The 24,953-nt window shown below is 40.1% G+C and overlaps 1 protein-coding gene across 6 annotated transcripts in view; it reads right to left on the bottom strand.

Moving 5' to 3' along the window:
* The window catches only part of LOC108443736 (sorbin and SH3 domain-containing protein 1), a 48,909-nt gene extending 25,761 nt beyond the window's left edge, over positions 1-23,148 (bottom strand). For 5 of the 6 annotated variants that reach the window (XM_037538895.1, XM_017724579.2, XM_037538898.1 and 2 more), the window contains exons 1-10: positions 23,064-23,148; positions 9,711-9,753; positions 7,056-7,151; positions 6,743-6,859; positions 5,435-5,550; positions 4,893-5,040; positions 3,606-3,778; positions 2,582-2,642; positions 2,357-2,431; positions 467-493 (exon numbers count right to left, since the gene is read on the bottom strand). In XM_037538895.1, the coding sequence (XP_037394792.1) occupies positions 467-493; positions 2,357-2,431; positions 2,582-2,642; positions 3,606-3,778; positions 4,893-5,040; positions 5,435-5,550; positions 6,743-6,859; positions 7,056-7,086 (748 nt within the window). In that variant the 5' untranslated portion in view covers positions 7,087-7,151; positions 9,711-9,753; positions 23,064-23,148. The remainder of the gene's footprint in view (positions 1-466; positions 494-2,356; positions 2,432-2,581; positions 2,643-3,605; positions 3,779-4,892; positions 5,041-5,434; positions 5,551-6,742; positions 6,860-7,055; positions 7,152-9,710; positions 9,754-23,063) is intronic. The other variant, XM_037538896.1, reaches the window with a different exon arrangement.
* Between the last annotated feature and the right edge of the window lie 1,805 nt (positions 23,149-24,953).

Raw genomic sequence — 24,953 nt, 5'->3', positions numbered from 1 at the left:
CAGTGGTTTTAAGGTTCAGTTGTGTGCCTTAAATATTTTTTCCCATGTGAAAAGTACGTATTTGTATCTTTTCATAACCTCATTTTTTAAAACAGAAAAATAAAAAGCTTGGAGATAAGATGGGGAGTGTGGAGTCAATACAACTTATGGTACAGTTATGTTCCTTAACTAAAGGTACTGGCCCAGTGACAGTTTCATACCTTTTTTCTGAGAGTGTATGTGCCTCATTCAAAACACAATACAGGTTGAAACAATCCTTTTAATTTTAACGTAAACAGATGGGGCTATCCTATAAGCTGAATAGGTGAATATACGTAAATGCGTTAATTTTCAGGACATTACAAAAAGTACAATTCAAAACAGACATGGGCCGTTTAAGTAATGACTTTCTCCACTCTGGCCATCAGCCTGCCATCCAGACTGCATGTTATCCTTTGGGCTACACAGGTAAACACAGCACACTCACCATCAACACCATGTGAAGGGCTTTCATCTGAAAAAGAGACGAAGATCAATTAGAATCACTGCCTCCAGTTTCTTTCTACTATTCAATTAAGTGCTGAGTAGCTGTGGTGATTTTAATAGAAACACTGAGAAAGAAAGGTGTCAATTATTGCTCATTTATGTGATTACAAAAAAATAACACCACAAAAAAGATATCATGTTTCACAATTATTTGTTAACAGGCCTGAAAGCAACATCTCACATATCCACTAAAGCTCAATCGTATGCAGAATACATATACAGTGCACCTAATTTACAGTAGGTGGAAACGGCATGGATTAGCATGGCATGTAGCAGTCATTAGCAGCTAATCAGCACCTACAGGATGCAGCTCTTATATTTCAAGTCCAGTCCAGCCAGCAGATGGCACTCCTGCAGCAGTGATGGTCTGCAACAAGCACTGCCTTGCCTGGATGTTAATAAGAAAGTGCTGTGGGCATGTTTGCCCTGTTTGGTTTAAAAGGCTCATATCCTATATTTCTTTCACTGGGGTCCACTTTCTGTGTGCACAAGTTCGTAGGTTTATTGACCAAAACCAGAAAAATCTAAATTCACTCATTTTTTCAATGACTTAAAACGGGCTGTTTTGTTACTGTGTATGATATATGTAAATGAGCTCTGTTCTGATTGGCTGCCCTGTACAGCATCCTATTCAAAAAGCAGTCCAGGCACTCCTGAAACACTCCTCGCAACTTCAGTGTAAAAGAGCAGGGCTAAACTGCTTTAGACTGAATAGGAAGACGTATGGAAGTGTGATGGATTTCATGACATTACAGAAACAATGATTTCAAAACAGGCCATTTTTGCAGCTTACTTTCAAAGTACAGGCTGTATAGGCTGGAGAGTTAATTCTCTGTTTCTAAATTCTAACACTACTTACACATAACATGAAATGATTTCATTTAATATAAGCAAGGTTTTAAAAACATTATATTTCCTTAAAGGCTGTGAAGATGGGAGACAGTATCAGCAAAGTCAAACAAGACACTTCATAAATCTGCACCAGAGGAATGCAGACCAGTGCATATCCTACCGCTGCATGCCACTTCAGACACACATTCAGTTCACTTACTTTACTTTGTTTAGAGTGCAACAGTTACTCTGAATCCATTAGGTCTGTCCTGTTTCAATAATTTAACAGAATGCTTCACTAAAAGCAGAGCTATCTAAAGCACTCCATATGCATTAGAGCTCTAGGAATGGAAGCAATAATCAATGAATGACTTTTAAATACAGCGGTCTCCTTGGAAGCCTTTAGTAATTAAAACTTGACAGACTTATGTTTTGATCAATAATTGAAATGTCATTTGATTGACAGGAGTGGGCATTATTCACAATGGATTCCATATACAGCATCGGTTTTTGATCAGACTTGAAAGGCTGTGTCCGCAAGGAGGAGCCATGCAAAACTTCAGACCTACAGACGAGGTCAACATTAAAGTCAACAGTGCCATCTCGCCTCCTTCTGCCTAGCAAGAGCAATAATGCCAATTTTTTTCCTGTGGCAAATTTCAGTGACTTTTTAGGATAGAGTGCTGACAGTGTACAGTACAATGTAAAGCAAGAAAACAATAATACAAAGGCAATGTTTATCAGTGCTGATAAGTATAGGTTTGCATTGACAAATTCACTGGCAGGGGGAGAGGCTACTTAAATTAAGCCACCAGTACAAGAATGTCCTGGGAAATGCTTTTCCCATTTCTGTGCTGGAACACATGCAACAGAAGACAACAGAACTGAAAAAAGTTGCACTGTGGCTGAAACTGGAAAGCCATGAGACAAAACTCTGACAAAACTGCATGTGAAGGAGAGTTTAGGATGAGCAGATGAGGCTGACTTTAACTAGTGGTACCTCTGGTTTTCAGTGGCCTGTCATTGCTCTCAGGGAATATGTAGGTGGGACGGTATGGGTTTTCCTCAACAGCCTCTGAATAAGGTGGATGACAGACAGAACACACACTGAACAGCATGAATGCACACAAAGAAACAGATGCAGTACAAGTCTGATCTCACTCAATACACAACGGTACATGGGAAAAAAAAAGCAGCAGTCATGGTCATGGGAAGAGCTGTTTACCTGGGACTCTGTGGATTTGTTTGAACATGTTTTTGTACCAGTCCTTGGACTTCTCTGTATTCTGTAAAACATTATGCAATGAGGGTCACACATACACCTGGTGGTATCAAAATTACAACCTGAACTGGACATAAGGGTATGAAGGTCACCACCACAGCAGGTCTACTATCACTTAAAAATTCTGCTAAAATTCTCAACAAACAAGTTCTGATAAAATATCTAATAAAATTATAAGGTAATTCCATTCATTTTCAAGAATTCTGCATAATTTTAGGTTAAGATGTAAACAAAGTCATTCAGAGTGGCTTGATGTGAAATGGTGTAGAGAAACTTAACAAGCCAGAATGGGTGAAAGGCAGCAGGCATCCACCTCTAAAAGCTCTCTCAGAGTTCTTAAAAGAAATGGTTATGAATAAGCCGCCTAAAGTGTCCGTGACACTATTTTACAATAGTTTTTTATGACCTAAAACATCATTCGTAAAGTACATTCATGGTGTAAATACAAGGAGATACATGGAGTGCACCATGAGGTAAAATAGCTACTGAATAAAATTTATTTTTTAAGATTTTCCACTACATCTAAAAACCACAGAAGACACAAAAGTTCAGTGGCGGTTTAGGTTTAAGATAGTAAATAAAATGGCTATATTTGTGTTGACACCTGGTTCCTATCACCACCTCTGTAAAGAAATCAGTCAGTTACTCTACAACCAACCATTTCACATCAAACCACTCAAGTGATGAATGCATTTTGATGACCTCTGTGAACATCTATTCTGAATGATGTAAAAACTATTATTATCACAAGTTATTCCAAATTTGCGAAGGGTAGTGTACAGGTAAACCTGGCCATCCAGCACGTATCGAACAAAGCGCTACTGGGGAAAAAAGCAAACAAACAAATCCAGTGTGTTATGAGAAATACTTCACATCTCTGATGACTTCAAAAGGTTTGATAAACCTGAACTGAAAACTCATCCCTACTGAAGCATTACATGCCGGCAAAAGCCCTCTTCTCTCTTACCCGTACAGGGACTATAGGCTTCTCTGGTGGGGCAGGGCACGGTGAGTGCATGGTCATCCTCATTCTCTTGCCCTCCATCTGGCCGGAGGGGCTGTTAGGGCCTTCAGGTTGTGGCCTGAGCTGGTTCTGAGTGGAGCTCTGATCACACACTCTGCTCTGCTCCACTGCAGCGTCTGCAAACCAACACTGCACACTGTCACACTCAGAATAAAACCACAACTAATACAGACCAATCTGGATTCACGAAAGGGTCTTAAGAAAAAAAAACTTCTTAAATGTGTGTTATTTCTTAACATCATTTCTTAACATCATCTAAGTTTTCTTAGAATAATTCTCAGAACAAGTGGTATTCTTGAAAATATTATATTGTTAATTGTTTTTTTAAGCTTACACACTTGTCTTGTCACTTGTCACACATGGCTATAAGAGTTAACAAGGTCAGCATCTAAATTTAACACGGACACCACCTACCGCTACTCCTGCCCATCCTCGCCCGTCAGCCCACAATTATCATATTTTTCAATGAGAACTTTTTCCCGTTGACTATTTCTTCCACCATTACTTTTAGTTCTTGTTTGCACAAATTTTTTAAAAGCTTGGTTTGATGTTTAACCCTCCCTTTTGCTGTCCTCTCTGTGGATTAAACTAAATAACAGCAATAACAGCTAATACAAATTCAAAATGTACCTTGTGTTGTTTATGGTACATGGTAAAATGCAACGTGGCCAACATAAGAAAACCTAAGACAATAATTAAGAATTTCTTAAGAGAATATTTGAGAACATTAAGATTTTATATAAGAACTGCATTGAACTGCACTGAGTGTTTGTTTTAAGAACCTTCACCATTTTTTTATTAAGAAAGCTTTCATGAATCTGGCCCCTGTAGCTTACCACCAGACTCCTATTGGTCTGATTAATCGTTGGGTCTTTAATATGCCTCTTTGACTGACGTGTGGTGAACAGTTACCTACTTGAAGTGTGATTTTCTAACTATTTGATGCTGATACAATATGATTGATAGGACACAGCCCTCAAAGCTACAATTCTGTATTCATTTAATATTGATTAAATGCTCCATTTGCGTAACTACACAGTATATCTACTGTATTATTAGCTACCATATAAATAACAAAAACATCAGAATACTGGACAGCAAAATGACAAATTAACGCCGATACGCATATCAAATATCACAATGAATTCTGACAATAAACTTTGTGTTATGTTTGCTTCAACAGATATCTAACATCTGCTAGATGTATATTTTGAGTAGATTGGCCTTTACCTCCGCTGTGCTGCAGCAGCACGATGGTTGGGTTTACGCTGCTGGTGGGTGGGTATGAGGAAGACCCCCTGACTGCTGATGTGAGAGCACTCGGAGGATCTGAGCTGGAGGAAAGGTGAGACTGATCCGAGCTTTCAGGACACTCAACCTGAATAGATTGTTACAAGATGAGATGAGTATAAACAACCACATCTTTACATCCCAAACTGTTCCTGAGTATTTTTTTTAATGTCCAGTTGCTTTTTACAGGACACACACAAAATAGACCAAAGACAAAATATTGCTTTTTTCCATATTTTAAATGCACTTCACCTTAAAAAGAAATAAACCACACAAAACAGAGAAAACTTATTCTAACATTTATCCAGCCAAGTGAATGTGCAAAGAATATCATATCTGGAGTACACTCATTACATTTATAAAATATAAATCATTTCCTTATAATTATTTGACATTAAATCTAGTTCAGTTCTCTTACACAAGTGACATCTTTATAGAAACAGCTCAACTAAAAAGAACAATGTTTTGACAGAGTGACTTACCTGTTTTGGAGCCTTATTGACCTGCGCTGAATTTAAATTAGTTCTGATGCCTTTTAGCTCTTCCTCTGCCAAATTGGTTTCTGTGGCATCTCCGTTGACTGCCTCAAGCCACCCACCTGTAACCAGTCCAAACAGCTTGGAGTCTAAAAGAGTCCATAAATCTCCCCAGAGCCTCTTTACACTTAACAAGGCACAAACATGAAACACTGCTGTCTCCACTTGGCAGTAAACCTGTTTGTTTTCAATGTTAACCACAAAACTACCCCAGAACAAAACTGTTAATCCTCAGTTGAAACGAATCACCAGTCCCGTCTGCCAGTATGGACTACTTCCCTGAAAAGGTCTTCATTCTCAGAGATGCAAATTTCCCGTGGCTGGGAACAACGATTCTCTCACAATCTGTGAACTCTGTCATCAGAACAAGAAGACCATTGACTCCACTGTAAGAAGTGTTTGTTTCACTGGCCTTTTTATTCTGGCACAATAATTAAAGCATCTCCCCCATGTCCTGGCAAAAGGCCAGCATAGCTCTAATGCTATGATCACCAATAACTCCATGCTGCGGTCCCAGCACCCAATGTGGGAGTTCTAGACAAAAGCTTTCTGTGACAGATCCCGGTAAATATGAGCTCTCATAGAAAGTTATTTGCGCTGCCGAGCAACCAAGCCACCCATCAAATGTTGCTGAGTGTGTCCTATCAAAACACTCGGGCACTTTTAACTTGGGTGCTCAGAGATGAATTCAATGGACCAAATTATTGACTGTCCTTATTATTGATCAAATTAATTACTAATACACACACACACACACACATATACATATATATGTATGCATATGTGTGTGTGTATTAGTAATTAATTTGATAAATAATCAATAACACACACACACATATACACACACAAGAAAACCTCGTATTTCCAAAATGAGAACTTTACAGCAGAAGGAAAAAACCTACTTTACTTTTAATGGAAGTCAATAGAACCAGACATTTTTCCAAGTCATTTTGGGTTGTTTCTGTTGGTCCATTCATCATAAAATTTACACACAATATATAATATCATGAGTACTTTCAAATTAGTTAAAAACTGAAAAAACATCAAAGGTGGAGATACAAGGTTTTTTTCCCGACAACAGCGATATATATATATATATATATATATATATATATATATATATATATATATATATATATATAGAGGTTAAACAGAACCACTGAACACAACACTGCATCAGGCACAATATTATGCACATCATTCATCATTCAGAAAAAAGAACTAAAACATGGACGGAAACCCCTTCCAACTCACACTTGACTGGGTTTGTGGCTGACTCTTGGGGGATACAGTCTTCATCGTCAATGTGGACTAGTGTGGCTCTCAGGGTTACAGCACCCTTCCCCTTACACACACGCGTGGGATCCAACTCTATGGGGCAACAGCACAGAGGAACCAGTAAAAGGCAAACAAATGAGATGATGAGATAAACTGACTGTTAAAACAAGCTTATTCATTATCTCTAATACCATATCAGGACTGTGTGTCACTCAACATGCTTTATTGAGTGTGACTTCAGACATAAACTCTGTGTTTGTGGAGTGTGAGAAATAACAAATGCTCTTACCAGTGGGCATAAGGTCAGGGGAGCTCTTCATGTTCCTCAGAGGAGTGACCCGCACAGCAGAGAGGCTGCGTGGACTCGTAAGGAGTGGACGTGCTGCTAGATACAAGCAACCAATGCGTGAGCATAAATGAGAATCTTCAGACAATTAGTATTACTCAAAACTGATTATGCACTATATTGTCAAAAGTATCCATTCGTCCGCATTCGTCCTCCACGCATATGAACTTGAGTGACATCACATTCTTAATCCATAGGGTTTAATATGATGTCGGCCCACCCTTTGCAGCTATAACAGCTTCAACTCTTCTGGGAAGGCTTTTCCACACACAAAAAAAAAAAATAATAATAATTTTTGACCGTTCTTTCAGAAGCGCATTTGTGAGGTCAGACACTGATGTTGGATGAGAAGGCCTGGCTCGCAGTCTCCGCTCTAATTCATCCCAAAGGTGGGTTGGAACAGGAAGGGGCCGTCCCCAAACTGTTTCCACAAAGTTGGGAGCATGACATTGTCTTGGTTTGCTGAAGTATTAAGAGTTCCTTTCACTGGAACGGAGGGGCCGAGCCCAACTCCTGAAAAACAACCCCACACCATAATCCCCCCTCCACCAAACTTTACACTTGGCACAATGCAATCAGACAAGTATCGTTCTCCTGGCAACCGCTAAACCCAGACTCGTCCATCGGATTGCTAGTTGGAGAAGCGTGATTGGTCACTCCAGAGAACATGTCTCCACTGCTCTAGAGTCCAGTGGCGGCGCTTTACACCACTGCATTCCACGCTTTGCATTGCGCTTGGTGATGTACGGCTTGGATGCAGCTACTCAGCCATGGAAACCCATTCCATGAAGCTCTCTACGTTGTTCTTGAGCTGATCTGATGGCAGAAAGTTACCGACCTCTGCGCACTCTGCCCCTCAGCATCCGTTGACACTACTATCATTTTACATCACCGACCACTTCATGGCCAAGTTGCTGTCATTCCCAATCGCTTCCACTTTGTTATAATCCCACTGACAGTTGACTGTGGAATATTTAGTAGTGAGGAAATTTCACGACTGGACTTGTTGGCGTCCGATCACGGCACCACACTGGAACTCACTGAGCTCCTGTGAGCGACCCATTCTTTCACTAATGTCTGTAGAAGCAGTCTGCAGGCCTAGGTACTTGATTTTATACACCTGTGGCCATGGAAGTGATTGGAACACCTGAATTCAATGATTTGGATGGGTGACTGAATACTTTTGGCAACATAGTGTATGCCATTTACCATTGCATTACATCATCTCATAACGTACACTGGAAGTAAATAAAGTGTAAAAGAATATTTAAAGGAATTTAAAAAGTGAATTTTAGCTGTTGCAGCGTCTACTTGGATCATTTCTTATGTTGCTGTTTAGATCTGACCAATACTTAAATGACTCTGATGACGTATGTATTTATGGTGTTAAAAAGGCCTGATTTTTATTAATATTGCTGCACTAATAACCCTACAGAAATCTATTTTTCCATTATGCTAATTCATGTGGGTTTAGCTCCAATTTTTACACTTTCAAAATGTTTATGTATCAGCAACAACAGATATGTTCATGAAAAATACAGCACATCCCAACCGTTGTACACCTAATATTCTTTCTAAGTTTTTAATCTGTTTGCATTTCCATTCTAACCCCTCTCTTATTCAGTACAAAGTACTACAAAGAACAAATAAACACCCCCACTGTCAAGGGAAAAAAGCTAAGACATGAGAATGAGCAAGGAAAGATAGATGAGTTGAAGGAAGCAGCGGTCCAGGCAAAGCGGAACACAAACTCAACAATACTGTAATGCAGCAGGGAGCACAGAGAGAGCCTGTGTGTGTTTTCTTGCTCTAGAGCCTTCCTACAGCAAGAAATCAACTCTGTGTCAGAAAGGATGGGTGATTAAAAGCACTGTGAACAGACTGTATGTATTGACCAGAATGCAGACAGTGAATTACAATGGGCAAGCACTGAAAGACTTCAGACAGCACAAGTTTACCCATTAATAATAATATACATTAATATATAAATAGTTCTTCATTTAGAACAGTCAGTGGAACAGATATCTAACATTTTCAGCAGGAACACTAAATTTCAATTAAGAATTTTAATGTTTCAACTCTACACTGGTGGAAAATTATCCATAGGCCAAGCTACACTCCTAAAATAAAAAGAATTATACACGGATTGTTAGGAATTCTTCTGATTGTTCCTACAGAAGAATTATCAATGTATTATTCTAGCAAGTGGGATGAGCACGTGGTCCATCTCAGCTAATTCGGTTAGTGGTTGGTTAGTGTAGTGGGTAACACCTCTGCCTTCTACACTGTAGACTGGGGTTCAATCCCCACCTGGGCAAGCACCCTACACTATACCAATAAGAGTCCTTGGGCAAGACTCCTAACGCTGCCTTCGCCTACCTGTGTAAAATGATCCAATTGTAAGTCGCTCTGGATAATAATTTACTACTACTTCTGCTGTCATTGGTATTGTGAGCCTTCAGCCAGTAAAAGCATTTGAGGAGCTGCTTAGGAGGTCTGTGTTCATGGTTAAATGTTGCTGCTCCCAAAACTCAGAAACCTTATGAATAAAATCCAGTAACATACAGGCAGAGATGAAACAAAGTATGAAAGACTCACCAGGGGTGGCATCAAATCTCACTGTGCCCCCTACTGGAGAGCCCTGTGAAGAGGGAAAGGAGATCAGACATGGGAACAAAGATGCAGAAGGGGTTCTTCTCTTCCTTGAAACTAGACGTGACAAAACTGAACACTGGACATGATAAAGCTTTAGAAAGACTTTGCCATAATCTCTGCATGTATTATAAGACCATGGGAGCTGTTCAGAACTAGCCTGGCTAAATGTACAATTTGAAACAAATAATTTAACCCAAGTTATTTAACCCAAAACAGATTTAAATCTTAATGCTCCACCTTCAGCTCCTGGCTTTAATGTTACTAATTATCAAACTAGCCAGTGAATACTGAGGTTCGTTGATGGACAATGAATGATCAACCATCCAGTCAACTGATTTGCATGTACAGATTGTTGCTGATGAATGTTTTTCATATTGCAACAAGATACACATCAGCTACCTAATAACCACTGTAAATGAGACACATGATTAAACTGCTATAAGCCACACCAAATTATATATATATACCATTATATATATCCTATATATATATATATATATATATATATATATATATGTATATCCACCACGTCAGTTTCACTGCAGTGCTAGGAATGATCTACCACCCAAAAATACAAAGTGCACCTTTATGGTATGTGGAGCTGATAAAATGGACAATATGTGAATACATATTTGACCATATGTGAGACATACTTGACCACTGAATCACTCTCACCCTGTTCTTCTTCAGAAACGCAACAGTGGCCTTATATGTGTGTTTTGGATCATCGTCATACTGGAAAAGTGCACGACAACCAAGGGCATGGTGTGATGGTGACATCTTCTTATACAATATAGAGCAATACATCTGTGATTTCATGACACCATCAATGAGACACCATCAGCTCACCGACACCAGCAACACTTATGCAGCCCCACATAAGGACACTGCCCCACCATGTTTCACTGTAGGGACCATGCATTTTTCTTTGTACTCCTCACCTTTGCGACGCCATACAGTTTGGAAGCCATCAGTTCCAAAAACATTTATCTTGGTCTCATCACCCCAGAGTCCCAGTAGTCTTCATCTTTTTGACTATGGGCCTTGGCAAAATCTAGGTAGGCTTTTTTATGCATGGGCTTTAGCAGAGGCTTCCTTCGTGGACGACACCCATGCATGTCATTCCTGTGCAGCGTATGCCGTATTGTGTCACAGGAAACAGTCACCCCAGATTGCCTTTCTACTTCTTTAGCTAACTTTTCATCAAGGCTTCTCATCAGAAGACGCTCCTGTTTAGGTGATAACTTCCGTGGACGGCCTGGACGTCTTTGTGAGATGGTTGCAGTTCCATCTTTGTTAGAATTTTGTAGTCTAAACTTTAGCTGTGCTCCTAAGACTTTCATTGGGGTGTACTCATTTCTGCAGCATGGTCTTCAATGAATTTGTTAGGAAAATGACTTTTTTTGTGTGTGCAAATTAGCATATCTTGTTTGCAATCAATGACCCACATTTGTGTAGTATAGCATTCCATAGAAAATGTTGATTCTGAAAGGAAACTATAGGTTTTCTGACAAATCTGTTGGGGTGTACTCATTTATGCTGAGCATATATATATACACACATACATATACACACACACACACACACACACCCACACACCTGTCACTCAAAATCTGAAATAACATTGAATTATAAAGCTACACTCACAAAAATGATTACCAAAATAAATAAACCAGCGAAGTTAATTTATTCTTACCACAACAAAGGGTCTACAGGCACTTGAAATATTAAGCCTTTAGAATGAATATTAACAGCAGAGCTCTGATTAGCACAGTCACTGCTTTGCATAATCCTAAATGGAAATGGTCCTCAGTCACTGTCTCAGACAACCAAATATATAACAGCAATTTATAATGCAGTGAAGGAAAAAAGGGTGTATCAAACTGAAGTAGAGGGATAAACATTTTATTAATCTTCCCACCATTTACCAAATATCTATAACACAACAGCGATTAATGTTATGTGCATATACATTTACTGAGCACAGTTACCTATCCTCATGCCGTCTGCTATGAAAAGATCTAGTTAAATTCATAATTTGCTTCTCCTGATCCCTTACAGTGGGTTTTCCTTAGTGCAACACTCATAAGGTCCTTGTCCAAAGAGAGAAACACTATTTTAAATGGTCCCTGTTTGGTGAGGCTTGGATGGGAGACGGCCTTACTTTTCTCTTCCAAGGACTCAACCTTGACCATGCTTTGATTGTTTCCACACCCCGACCACCAAGATGGACCTGTCACCACTTGCCACCTGGGAATGTAGCACCTACTTAACATGTCTAGACCAAATTACAGCATCAAACTCCTCATCCCCACCTAACATACCAGGCATCCGCGTGATAGATAGCAAAGATCTCATACCTTCTCAGCATTCAAATGTTCATCGTGTAGACAGCCAAACTGCTGTTCAGGAGAGTCTGGAGGTTGGGGAACAAGGCACAGCCCAGACTGGGCACAAACCATGGCGTTATTCTACAGTCAACACCAGCATGAGCTCTTTTGTTAGGATCACAGGCACCCGATCAAGAGCACCAAGGGATAGCTCATCATATTTGCCACTCACTCGTTAGAGGCAGTTAGGGAGATTTCAGTCCCCAGCCGGTCTGCCACATTCCAGACTGACATACGCATAAAACAAGTGGGCCTGACAGGCATGCCACAGATAGAAACCTAGTGATGTCAACAGTAGGATGAATAAAGGTTTTCCAAATATGAAAATGACAGAGCATAACACAATACATACGCTTGAACGTCAGAATGTAAAACTAGAAAAGAACCCTGGTACTAACATTCCCGATTTCCTACTTTAACCTTATTTTGAAGGTCTAAAATCAGCCTGCAACAGCACAGACTTTAGAGCAGTCCAGAAATGTCCTCTAACATTCAGCACAAGCTTAAGGAAAATCATTTAGTTTTGGGTTTATTTCTAATATTTATACTGAATTTTTGCTCAATAGCATTACTTGATGATAGTCTAATTACATTATATGCAGAAACAAATACATGCTCAGGCCACCTTTATGCTTATGTTTCAGAGGGATAAGCATGATCTATAACCAATGGCCCTTATTTAAACATAATCAGGAGACTGTCCTTAAACTGGGTGTCATATATGGTGTCATGTCTGTGATCATGTACCACAAAAAAAGCAGCAAAATCGCTCCATGCTAATCCAGAAGCCTCTAGAATGTCACTGTAGAGCACTGTCTGCATCCCTGCTTGCTTCTTCATCTACCATCAACATCTCAAAAGGAGGCACATGGACAAATTTACTATGATATTCAATCCAGGAGTCTCTAGAGGATTACCTCACTCTGAAAAAGAGCACTGCATTAGCACTCAAAAGAGCTGTAGAAGCAGGTGTATGCTGTACGCAAAGAGAGAGAGAGAGAGAGAGAGAGAGAGAGAGAGAGAGAGAGAGAGAGACTAGTTACGTAAGTCAGCGTTTGGCTTTTGCTTTGTCAACAAATGGCAGTGGGGGGTAGAGATAAAGCAGGGCCACGCTGGATCACAGCACACAGCTCCAAACATGGCTCTAGAGGAGTGCTGGAGACCAGCAGCCGGACCGCTTTAATTAAGAAGACCTCCTCAGTACCGTAAACATCTTCAGCAGACACGCTGGCCCGCAGCCTGCACTGACGCGCTCCAACTGTTCCAGCTTCTCAGCTCATCCACTCTCCCAGCAGTAACGTTTAAACAACTGCAGCGTAAAAGGAAATGTATGCACCTCCTGCATTTTCCTCAGCTAGCCTGGATCTGTACATGCCTTATTTTAGCACACCACAGTCACTGTCAGCCCAGTGAAAGATAACAAAACTAAAGACTAAAGATACTGGATGCAAAGCTGTCTCTTCAGTTCTATTTAAATTCTCCTTTAATCCCTTACATCCAAAGGGCCTGTACAGGAGCCCAATTCCTCACTCCAGCTCCAGAATTCACATATTACTTTCATACTAGTCACTGAATAACACAGTAGTTACTAATTCATAGGTCTTAAAATTGATAACTGAGTGTAGCCTGCAGCTTGATAGGTTAAATTAGATATGGCCAGTGCATCCATATTCATCCTAACTATTATTCCTATTTATTCCATATTTATCCTGACTCTCTATTTGCATTTCTCATTTGAGCTCCTCTGGCTGATCTTTCATAATTGTAATCTTCTACAGTACTACACAAAAGTCAGAAACCACCCTTCATTTATTTTGCAGTCAAAGCGACCCGAGTCAGAGTTTCAGTGCTAGAAAAAAAGAAAACATATGTCAACTACACAGAAGCCTCAAAAATGTAATATAATGTCGTTTAATGAGTGTTTAGTGTGTTCAGTGGTTGCCTTATTTACGACTTTGACTTTGTTTAGGTGACTTGCTTTCAGTTTTTCAAAGAAATCCGCCGGAATATTTTCCTATTTTCTACCAAAGCTGGTTGTATTTTCTGCCCCTCACGATCCGAGCAATACCAAACACACTCAGAGCTGTTGAGCTGTGGTCTGTGGGGCAGTCAGTCCACTGTTCTGACAACACCAGCAGCTTCTTTGTTTGATCTGCAAATGTTCTTCTTTTATCTATTTATCTATACACATCCTTTCAGACTCATGGCGCTGAGTTTTCTTCTCACAATGGAAGGATGGACAGAAACACCAGTGGAGTTTTTCAGATCTACAGCAACACTGGAACTTGATTTTCTCTTCTCTCTCAAGGATAAAAGCTAGTGCTGTTTATCTGATGGAGCGTTGTTAGCAGTCCCACTTTCTCTATCGCTTTTAATGTTTGCTTCTTGTAATAAGTTTCGAATCATACGTTTCCCTTCCTTGTGCAAACTTATACATCTTGAAAAATGAAGAACCTGTACTTAATGGCTGTTTTGACTGCAAATCAAGTAAATGGAGGGTGGTCTCTGATATTGTCTACTCCATTTTTGTGAAACCAATGGCATTTTATAATTTACACTCTCTGACATATTAGCCAGGAGAAAGTGCCCTCTGTAAACAGTCCCTGATGTCATTAACCACACATCAGTGCTGACCGCCAGACCAATGCTGATCTCTCAGTGACCAAAGCAAAGCACAAAGGCTATTGAGGTCTACCAAAGAAACCAGATCAAATGATACGGCCACGAACCACAGACTTACTATGCAGTTCTTAACATTAACACTTATTATTCAGCCACTACTATGGAACTGAAACAAGCTTAAATTTAGTGAGAGAGAGAGCGAGAAACTGAAGTGTGGGCTCACATACAGGGAGGCTTCATTGAGAGTTCATAGAAACATGCATGCGTGGTGAGTAAACAGCAGCAGAGACGAGTCAAAGGTTCCTGGCATGGCTCTGGTCAGCCCGGGGAGGCACGGCAAGGACAACAGGCATTCATACAGCAGAGCGGGTGTCTGAGCATGCGCAGCTGTATCACTGTCCAGCCCTGACAAACAGCCTTTATCTACGATGTAGATATCTCACAAAGTCGACCAGGCCAAAATGCCACAGCCCAACAAGGTTTAAAGACACTTCTTGATTAAAGGCAAAACTGCATTCGATGAGTTTTAATTATGGATGATGGAGTAAAATCAATCAAGCAAGCAACCTTTATCAGTACACTGAGGGTGACTCTCATTTACAATGTAGCTGAGCATTTTAAGCAAAACAGAGGACTGAAAAGAGAAAATATAATTTCATAAACTAAAAGTACAGCATAGAAAATAAAATTAGGCCAAAAATTCTTATTTAAAAATAGTAAATAGAACAAATAAAAAATTTAGGTTTACTATTAGTATACAAGAATAAAAATGTCATCCTTAATGATTTATAGTTTCAAAAACTTTTGACATATATAAATCTATGGACCATTCATAGCTAAGATTTTTTTCCTTCTCCTGTGAAATTCATTTTGGAGATATGAGGTTTAGCTCTGGCAAAAGTGATATATTTGTATTAGTAGTATCAAAGTTAATGCATGAATAATGTGATAAATGACTGACTAAACCCCCTTTTTTAACGCTGTTAACGCAGTATCCTAGTTTGACTCTTCAAACCATCCTTAGTTCTGTTCTGAAGCACAGCTGCTTTTGCTAATACTCTGTGACTGTAGTCCTTCTGTTCAAATACAGCAATTAAGCAGCAAATTGGGGCAGTCGTGGGCTGGAGGTTAGGGAACTGACCCTGTAACCCGGAAGGTCGCCTGTTCGATCCCCAGTACCGACAGTCCATGACTTATTAGTGTCCTTGAGCAAGACACCTAACCCCCAACTGCTCCCCGGGCACCATGGATAGGGCTGCCCGCCGCTCCAGGCAAGTGTGCTCACTGCCCCCTAGTGTGTGTGTTCACTAGAGTGTATGTGGTGTTTCACTTTACGGATGGGTTAAATGCGGAGGTGGAATTTCCCAGTTTGTGGGATTAAAAAGTATCACTTAACTTAAAATGTTCCGAGACCGTTATCTGGACCTCGGTAGTTTAGAAGGGGTTTTAAAACTTTCGTATATTCATGAGATTAAATGTAGAAATGCTATTATGATGAAAGAGTCTAGAGTAACTTTACCACAGTAACTTTGACTTTTTGAGACGTTCAGGTACGCAGGACATATGCTATATGCTAACATACAACACAGCTATGGTAAAAATGGTACAATTGGTAAAAATATCACTAAATTTAATGGTGTCAAAGTGTATTTTCAGCTGAAAATAAACATATAACAAGTAGTTAAATTATTCATTAAATACACTCAAACAGGTTAGGAGTCAAATCAGTTGGAACAGTAATAGCAGTTAATGGAAGAATGGAGGGATGGTGAAGGAGAAACTTACAGTTGGTGTCCTTCTCATATTTGACAGTTTCTTATGTAGGTAATCTTTTTGCAAAATGAACCTCATTAAATTAAAGCTATGACCCTGCCTGTAAAGCCTGCAATAATCTTTTAAAGGCGTCAGGTCCATTTTTGCAGGATTTCTTTCGAACCATGTCATATGTCTTTATGTTTTCATGTCACAAGCGCAGACACAGAAAGACTGTCCGACTGAATGTCCAGGTCTCAAACCCAAAATTGTCATTATACAGATAAAGGTATGACGACAAAAGACAGTAGATGATTCACTAACATACTCAGATGACGTTGCTGTGTAGAAGCAGTCAAAAGAGGCAAATAACTACTAACCCCCTTTATTCTTTCACTCCAGAAGAGTGTGGAAGAACAGAACTCCTGCAAGAACTAATGTACTTAATAGTACATTAAGGATGTACTACATGCAACTGCACTGAATTTACCATGCAAACAGAATAATGTACATGATATTGCTACCTCTATGGTACTCTAACAGAATGGTTTACATTATACATTAATAATATTTAGAAATATAGATTTAAAAATATCCTTGGTCTAATAAACTGATCCTAATGGAGGGGAATGCTCAGGGCACTGCAGACTGTAATTTGGTAAAAACTGCATCCTAAAGGGGGCATCCACAGAGTAAGTCACAAGCTATAAATATTTAGGCATTTGGATTAATGACTAGGATTCTGAATGCCTCACTTTGGTGACAATTGTTTATATGAATGTTTCAGCCTCAGTGTTAGAACCGAATGACGCAGTTAACCATACCACTCTAACCCTAAGTGAAGAAGGTGACTCGTTCCTCACATCACTGAGGAACAAATGTTTCGCATAACGGTTGTAACAGCATAACTTGCTTTTCGTTTACAAGGCCTTTGAGAAAAAATGACTGGGCCACATTCCAATTCTCTTAACATTTAGAGATCAATCTTACTTTCTAGCATCGGGTAATGTTGGTAGTGGCATCTACTAACAAAAATATGTAGAATGTTTTTGCCGTTCACAGTTAGAACAGCTAAAACATGGAAAAGAGTGTATCCAAATTTATCCTCATTGTTCTCATCTTTAGCAGGAGTACACGTAATAACACACAAAAAACTTTTTTTAAAAAAAGAAATAATGAAAAATAAGAAAAATCTAAAGTAACAGAAACCAAAAACAGCCAGGAATTCTGTGTAGCTCCACCCATAGAGCTATAATACTTATTTTATCTCAATAAGTTATTTTAGACTGTGAGTTTTTGCTGTGACAGTTCAGAACTTACAATCATATCCATCAGCAAAGAGCAGTTTAACTAAAGGTACTGAAGTATAATATTAAAATCTAAAATACACGATACAACTACAAAATTATATTGGCTTACATAATCAGTTACCGGAATTTTAACCTCTTTAAAAACGTATCATATCAGCAATAAAATTCTGACATCATTCGGGCTCTAGCCACATGCGTTGTTTCACAGTAGGGCTTGGCAATATGACAATATAAATCACTATCATGAACAATTATGTCACACTAAAATACAGTATGGTTTTCTAAATATATTCTGCATAATCATCATTACTTGTAGAGCACTGACCAACTGCATGTTTCATTATAAAGAGAGCAAAATTAGTCCCATTTCACTGGATTTAGTGCAACACAATATGGCAAATATTGAACAGAAATCATTGTGTTCAGAGTTTTATATAGATATAGATAGCATTTTTGAAAATATAGAAGTGCTGGTTCTTTTCTCTCTGTCCCAACTGATCAGATGTCTGAAAACATATTATGATGACATATCGTGTCTTGTGAAAATCTGTGAAAAAATCACGATGTTAGACTTCTGCCATGTCACCCACCTCCATTTCACAGTAAACAGCACTTGGGTCTTTACTAAACTCTTCTGTGCTACAGTAAAAGCAACAAAAACACCCACAAAAGCTCATTCAGCTCTCTCAAAATAGAATAATGATCCTGACAAAATCCATTCTGATATGATAATTAGATCTCACTACTGCCCTGCTATGATAGCCGTGATGCCAGATTGCTATCGCAGGAGCCTCTACAGTAGACATTTCTGAGTTAATGTGTGGAATGCAGACTGTGACAACTGTTTCGGAGCCTTCTGTTATGCGAGCGAGGACCGATAAGTTGGTCGAGGGGATGCAGACTGTTCCGTCACGCCTAAAAACAGCTCTGTGATAATCCGGCCATTTCAAGTGCCTCCACAGCACCATGACAGAAGACTCTAAAGCTCACTATTGAGTAATGCTGCCACTACGCTACCTTTATAAAGAACGACAGCACACTTATGCAACTATGTGAGGCAGGCACACACAAACACCCTTGTGAGCCAGTGTGAACTACCAGCACCCTGAGAAGACTCTGAGAAAATCAAACTGCTTACTGAACTACTGAATCAACTTGACCCTTCACAAAGTGTCAGCTGTGGGTTGGATAATAAAATAAACTGAACAAAGCAACTCCATATAAGCACATGATAAGGACTGGGAGCGGTCAGTGTGATCTGCGTCTTTAAGCAGAGGACTTCCGAGCCAAACAGCCCTCCGCCATCTCTGCCAGCTGCTCTACAATCTGCTAGGCCAGCAAGAAGTGAAAGGAGAATTCTGTCAGCGCAGTCCAAACTCAACCATAAATTGTCTGTTCGATGTCGTGTTTACTTTAATTCATTAGCATGCTGCTTTGTGCGCAAAGACCTTGAAACGCATAGCACTAACAAAAACACGCTCGCACATAGACAAACATGTTGAGTACCACTCTCACATCTACCGCGGCCAATCGGGGCGAAGGAGGGTGAGGGGGAGACGGACGGTTGCTAGGCAACGTGGGGTAACATTAACACACTGTGGACAGAGAGAGTCAGGTATCTGTGGTAGAAACATCCGGTGGACGACTCCTCAATCATTGCAGTGCTGATGGGTGTTTATAGTGAAACGTACGTGCCATTACCAGATTGTTCTCAGCCCTGTTCACGCTACATAAGCAGGATCAAACAATGGGTTTCGACCATCAAACCATTAATATGAATGAGGAAAGGAAACCAACTACTATACGTCAAAAATCTAACTTATTTGATTCGTAGAGAAAAACGGCATCTGATCTGAGCATGTTTGTTCATCTTTTCCCTCATGCAACCTGCTCTCATGCGTTATTACCTATTTGTAAACATACCCTATTCAGATAACGCCCATGTTTATAACTTGATAGTAAATGCTAAAATTCCCATGCTCTCAGAAATAAATATTGACATGTAGGGGTGGCCTATTTTATGATACACAATGTATATTTTTGGTTTGAGAAGTTGGAACAGAGAAAAAGAAAACAAAAATTCAAAGATTGTTACTGTATTCACAAACATCACCACATTGCGCTTCCTGTTTGCAAATAAATTAAGGCTGAGAAAATATCTTCACATCTTCACATCTTCATTGATGTTCTATTCCTCTGGAGTTCTGTTAAAACCCCACTTAAATCCTGAAACATCAACGACAGCAGGACAGCTTGATCACACTGCCTGTCTGGCATTATTTAAAATTTTTATCACCCATAAATTTTGCGAACACACATACAGACTCTGTCACGCTAGTAAACAGCTGTCACAAAAAATCTGTCGCAAAAAACTGAAACTATAACGAATGGTACTACAGGCTGTCAATGCCGAATCCTTGAAGCTGCATTTCAAGACGTTTCTGACTGTCTCCTCAGAACACTGGACACACGTAACATGATTCTACACAACGGTTATAAAAAATTAACCAACCAACACAAATTATTCATCAATCAGACGAAGGGGACGTTAGCCAGGTAGGCTAACATTGGAATTTCACCCAAATGCTGGAATCTCTCACACTCTGTCTATGACACATGGTTTAACCTGAGCCTATGAGAGCCCATGTCCACAACACATGCACGGATGAACTGTCTATTTTGAAAGATACTCTCCACTGTAACATAACAATTAAATAATATTAAAATACAAAAACAAAAATAATAAAATATAGAAAGTCAAAGTTACATAAGAGTTTTCTGACTGGCATACATGCGATCATCAGAACTGTTCACTCACTACAGAACTGAAGGAATTTGTCCTCCAGCACTACAGATACAGGTCAATACCACCGTTTCTGTGTTTGCTTTAGAGCCAGATTACAAAGCTCAGAAGATGTTTTACCAAAGAGCATCTAACACCTTCAGTGAAGGGTGAAATGAAGCATGAAGAGTGCAAAATGATGTCTAAATGAAGTTTCAGGGGCTATCTCAGAGAGGCACCATCCACAGATACTCTGAATATAAGCTCCATCAAATTACAATGACGTTTAAAGCTTCAGCATTTCCCAGTGGTCCACCTGAGCGAAACTTAAATCACCCCTTTAGCCCCGCTGACATTCCAGAATTACCATATTACGTGCAAATACAAGTTTATCCACTAGGTGCCAATTACTAGAGCTGCTCGACTCTCAGATGCTGCACAGAAATGATCTCGCAGCCATCCGTTCATCAGCTCCCTCACCACATCTGGGAAGTTCCTCTGTCCCATGGACCCAACTGGAGTGATATTTTAACATTTTTAAACAAATGTGTTATTGAGATAATCCAAGATTTCCCAAGACATGCTTAAAAATATCCCACCACAGCAGGTATGTGACAGACCAAAATGTTTTCCAAGCCATGTCCATACAAGGTGTAGCACTTCAACAACTTCTCACATTGCTGGCCAAACACATGACAGCAAATCATTCAAAGGTATTAAAGGAGCGGTGAGCTGAAAACTCTAATTTACAATGTTTTCCCCTTACACCAAACAGAATTCATCAGCCAAGACATGTTTGAGGTTCACGGTTTCCTTCTTTAACTTCGCTCCAGAGTTAAGAGAATATAATATAATAAGATATAATAATAATAATAATAATAATAATAATAATAATAATAAGGCTAATATAAGTCTTCCATTGCCTGTTAGTTGCATTAACCTCATATTTGCCATTACAGTTGGGTACTATGACAATACATCCTGTTATCACAATATATTAAATCACAATATGTGACAATATGCTTTCCTGAGCACATCTTGGATATTATTACCTATCAACTGCATGGATAGAGAAAAAACAGAGCACAATTAGCCCTGTTTACCTGGATTAATGAAGCACTGTGTAAAATGTTGAATGCAAGTAACTGGACTCAAACATTTTTGTAGTATTTTTGAAATGTGGCACCACTTTTTCAGTTCTAACTTACTCTCTGTCAGAAATAATAAATATTTTGACATGAAACATTATGTATCATAAAAAACCCTGATGTATCATGATAGTGCATTCTGCCATATCGCCCATCCACAGCTCCAGTGCCAAACTAAAGAATCAAACTTCAGACAGCAAGTATGTTGTGCATCCGTGATTTTCGACATTCAGAAGATACATAAAGTGAGTGAAACTCCAACAGCATTTCATTTTTGCTCCACCTTGCCTTTTGCAAACTGCCTTTACTGGTGATCCGTGTTTTTGCTTCATAATGTACAAGAATGATACCATCTACTTGTGCTTGGCAGGCAGATCCCACAGGCAGCCTACAAGTGTAAGCCAGAGTCGGCACATGATTTATTCAGGCAAGGGTGATGAGGCCACATTGTCCAGGATTAACAGAAGCACGTGTAGACACTGCTACACCCATTAAAATTTCAGTTTATAGTCATTTTCTTAAAAGTTGGCCCATATATGGCTGCAAGTTCACGCCAGATGCTCCGCTCAGCCCATGCCGCAGTGTCTGCATCCCATTAGAGACAAACCAGGTTCCTGTAACACATCCAAAGGCCACTTCTCATTCAGCACTAACGAGCAGGAATGCACACGGGCCTATAGGCAAAGGGGCTGACTCAGTCCAGGAGCAGCCTCACAGGTAAAGGCCTATGAAGTGTCTTAGTTCTCTCAGTCAAGCTGGGTCTCAAGCATCTTAGCTGTGCCTGCCTTACCTAAGACGTGGCTCTGCTACTCCTTATTTGGCTGCATGAGAGCTGCTTAAGGATGAGCACATTTCTGGGCCCTTTTTTCTGCAGAATACAAACTAGCCAGCCTCTGTCTACTCTACTGACGTCAGCAATCGCTCCCTCTCTCCTCAGAGACACACACACACACACACACACACACAAACACGCTGAATAATAGTTTCACACTCGGTCTACATCACTTATAGTCAAGACAGCAGTAACTACAACTGAAGAAAACTACCAGTAGAGGAACATTTCGAGGCTGTCGGTCGTGTTTAGAGTCCTCTGGAAGCCCAAAGTAGCCCCAAGCCCAGCACTGTGAGGACGCTGCCGTACTGCACTTTGCAGACGCTGCACATTCGCCGCAGAGCACCAGCAGAGAGAGAGAGAGAGGAGAGTGGGGTTCACGCTAATGAAGCCACCCGTCTACAATGTTCAGACGTCCGTCGTTTTCAGTCGCACTGTAATTGTTCATGACCGTACTGACCTGCCCGCGGAAACACTCCAGCTTTCCCGCTGTACCGTCGCACGTTTCTCGCAGCGCTGCGCGCACCAGCGGCTCATTTAAACACGCTCTGCCCGCCGCTATTTATCCCCCCCCCACCCGTATTCGGACAAGCCCCGCCCCCTGAGCTCGGATTGGGGGCTAAGGTCCTGCCTCCTGCGCTGGGATTGGCTGAGCCTAAAGCTCTAATCAGCTTGACTTTCAATTGAAGATCTGCAGCAACCTTGAAGAACAGAGCAGATGTACAGTCATCAGAGTTATATCAGAGTTTAAACAGGCCGAGGTGGGTAAAAGAAGCCTAAAATAGGAAAAACAGTAAATCAACCAATGAAATAAATGATCAAATAAAAACTCGAGCGCTGAGTTCACAGCAGAGCTGCAGCGCATTCAGCATCTGTCAGCACAGAGACTGAAGTTTAGGAGGCCCTGTTCTTCTGCTTGGGATCATTTTGGACCAACTGTCTTTAATAAAGAACCCTTGAAGAACCTTGTTTTTTCAGGGCGTACATTTACTTGAATTTGCTCTTTCCTCAGTATAAGTAAATCATTTAGAGTACTCAGAACAAATTCATCAGGCAAATGTATGCTGTTAAAAAGATGATTTTCCAAGGATTCTTTAGTAAAGACAGTAGGTTGATACAGAATGCTCAAAGAACCATTTGCTTAAATGTTTCTTTGCATGGTGCAAAGTGAAATGGTTTAAGATTGAGTGACCCTTATTAGTCCAACAACAGGGAAATTTCACCTCCGCATTTAACCCATCTGTGAAGTGAAACACCACATACACACTAGTGAGCACACACACACTAGGGGGCAGTGAGCACACTTGCCCGGAGCGGTGGTCAGCCCAATCCGCAGCACCCTGGGAGCAGTTGGGGGTTAGGTGTCTTGCTCAAGGACACCTCAGTCACATGCTGTCGGCTCTGGGGATCAAACCGTCAACCTTCCGGTCACAAGGCTGGTTCCCTAACCTCCAGCCCATGACTGCCCCCAGTTCTTCAGACCGATGGAGAATGTGTTATATAGAACCTTCGAAAAGGTCCTATATCTAAAATGGTTCTTCTATTGTTTTTGGTGCTCTATAGAACGATTTTCAAAAAAGGTCTATATAGAACCATATACAACACATTCTCCACCAATCTGAAGAAACATTTCACCATGCAGAGAGCCATTTCAGCATGCAAAGGAGGGTTCATGGTTCTGGAACTACTGTCTTCACAAAAGAACCACTTGAAGGACCATCTTTTAAAAGAGTGTAGTCACTATGCAACTCTAGCCATTACAATCTTTCTCAGCATATCTTCCTAAACAAATTATGAAGCTGTTTTTATGACATGTAACATTTCCATAATGTTCCATTGTTGATATCATTGGTCACATACTGCTGAGGTCACTGGGCTTTAAAAGTTCACTGCAGTGTAGCACTATTGGCACAAGATTGCTATATCCCCACTGTACGCATACCTACATTCTCTAGGCCCTTTGTTTTTCATTTAAAAACACATTTCTGCCAGTGTTCTGGGATATTCTTGTGAAATATGGCCCTCTAAAGTAAGCTATAGTGCAAAATTGCCTCCCATAACAATAAAATCATTCTTAATGACTGTGATGTTTAAAATATTTTTTGGAGGAAAAACCTTGGACTATTCTTTTAAGACTCAGCAAAGCTGGCCCATTGTATCTCAGTGGCACTGACTACTAATTAAGTCCAGAAGCTGGAAACAATGACACGAACAACAAGTACCCTTAAAATTATGAATAAACCATCCATAAACCAGTGACTTAGGGTTAGACAGCCAGAGGGCTGGATTCATGTTTCTCCTTTCTCTCTTTCTATTGTTCCTCTTGCAATTATATCAAGTTCAGTTCAGT

This window comes from Pygocentrus nattereri, chromosome 5, assembly GCF_015220715.1.
Source record: "Pygocentrus nattereri isolate fPygNat1 chromosome 5, fPygNat1.pri, whole genome shotgun sequence".
Lineage (NCBI taxonomy): Eukaryota > Metazoa > Chordata > Actinopteri > Characiformes > Serrasalmidae > Pygocentrus > Pygocentrus nattereri.
This window is presented reverse-complemented; position numbering and strand designations above follow the sequence as displayed.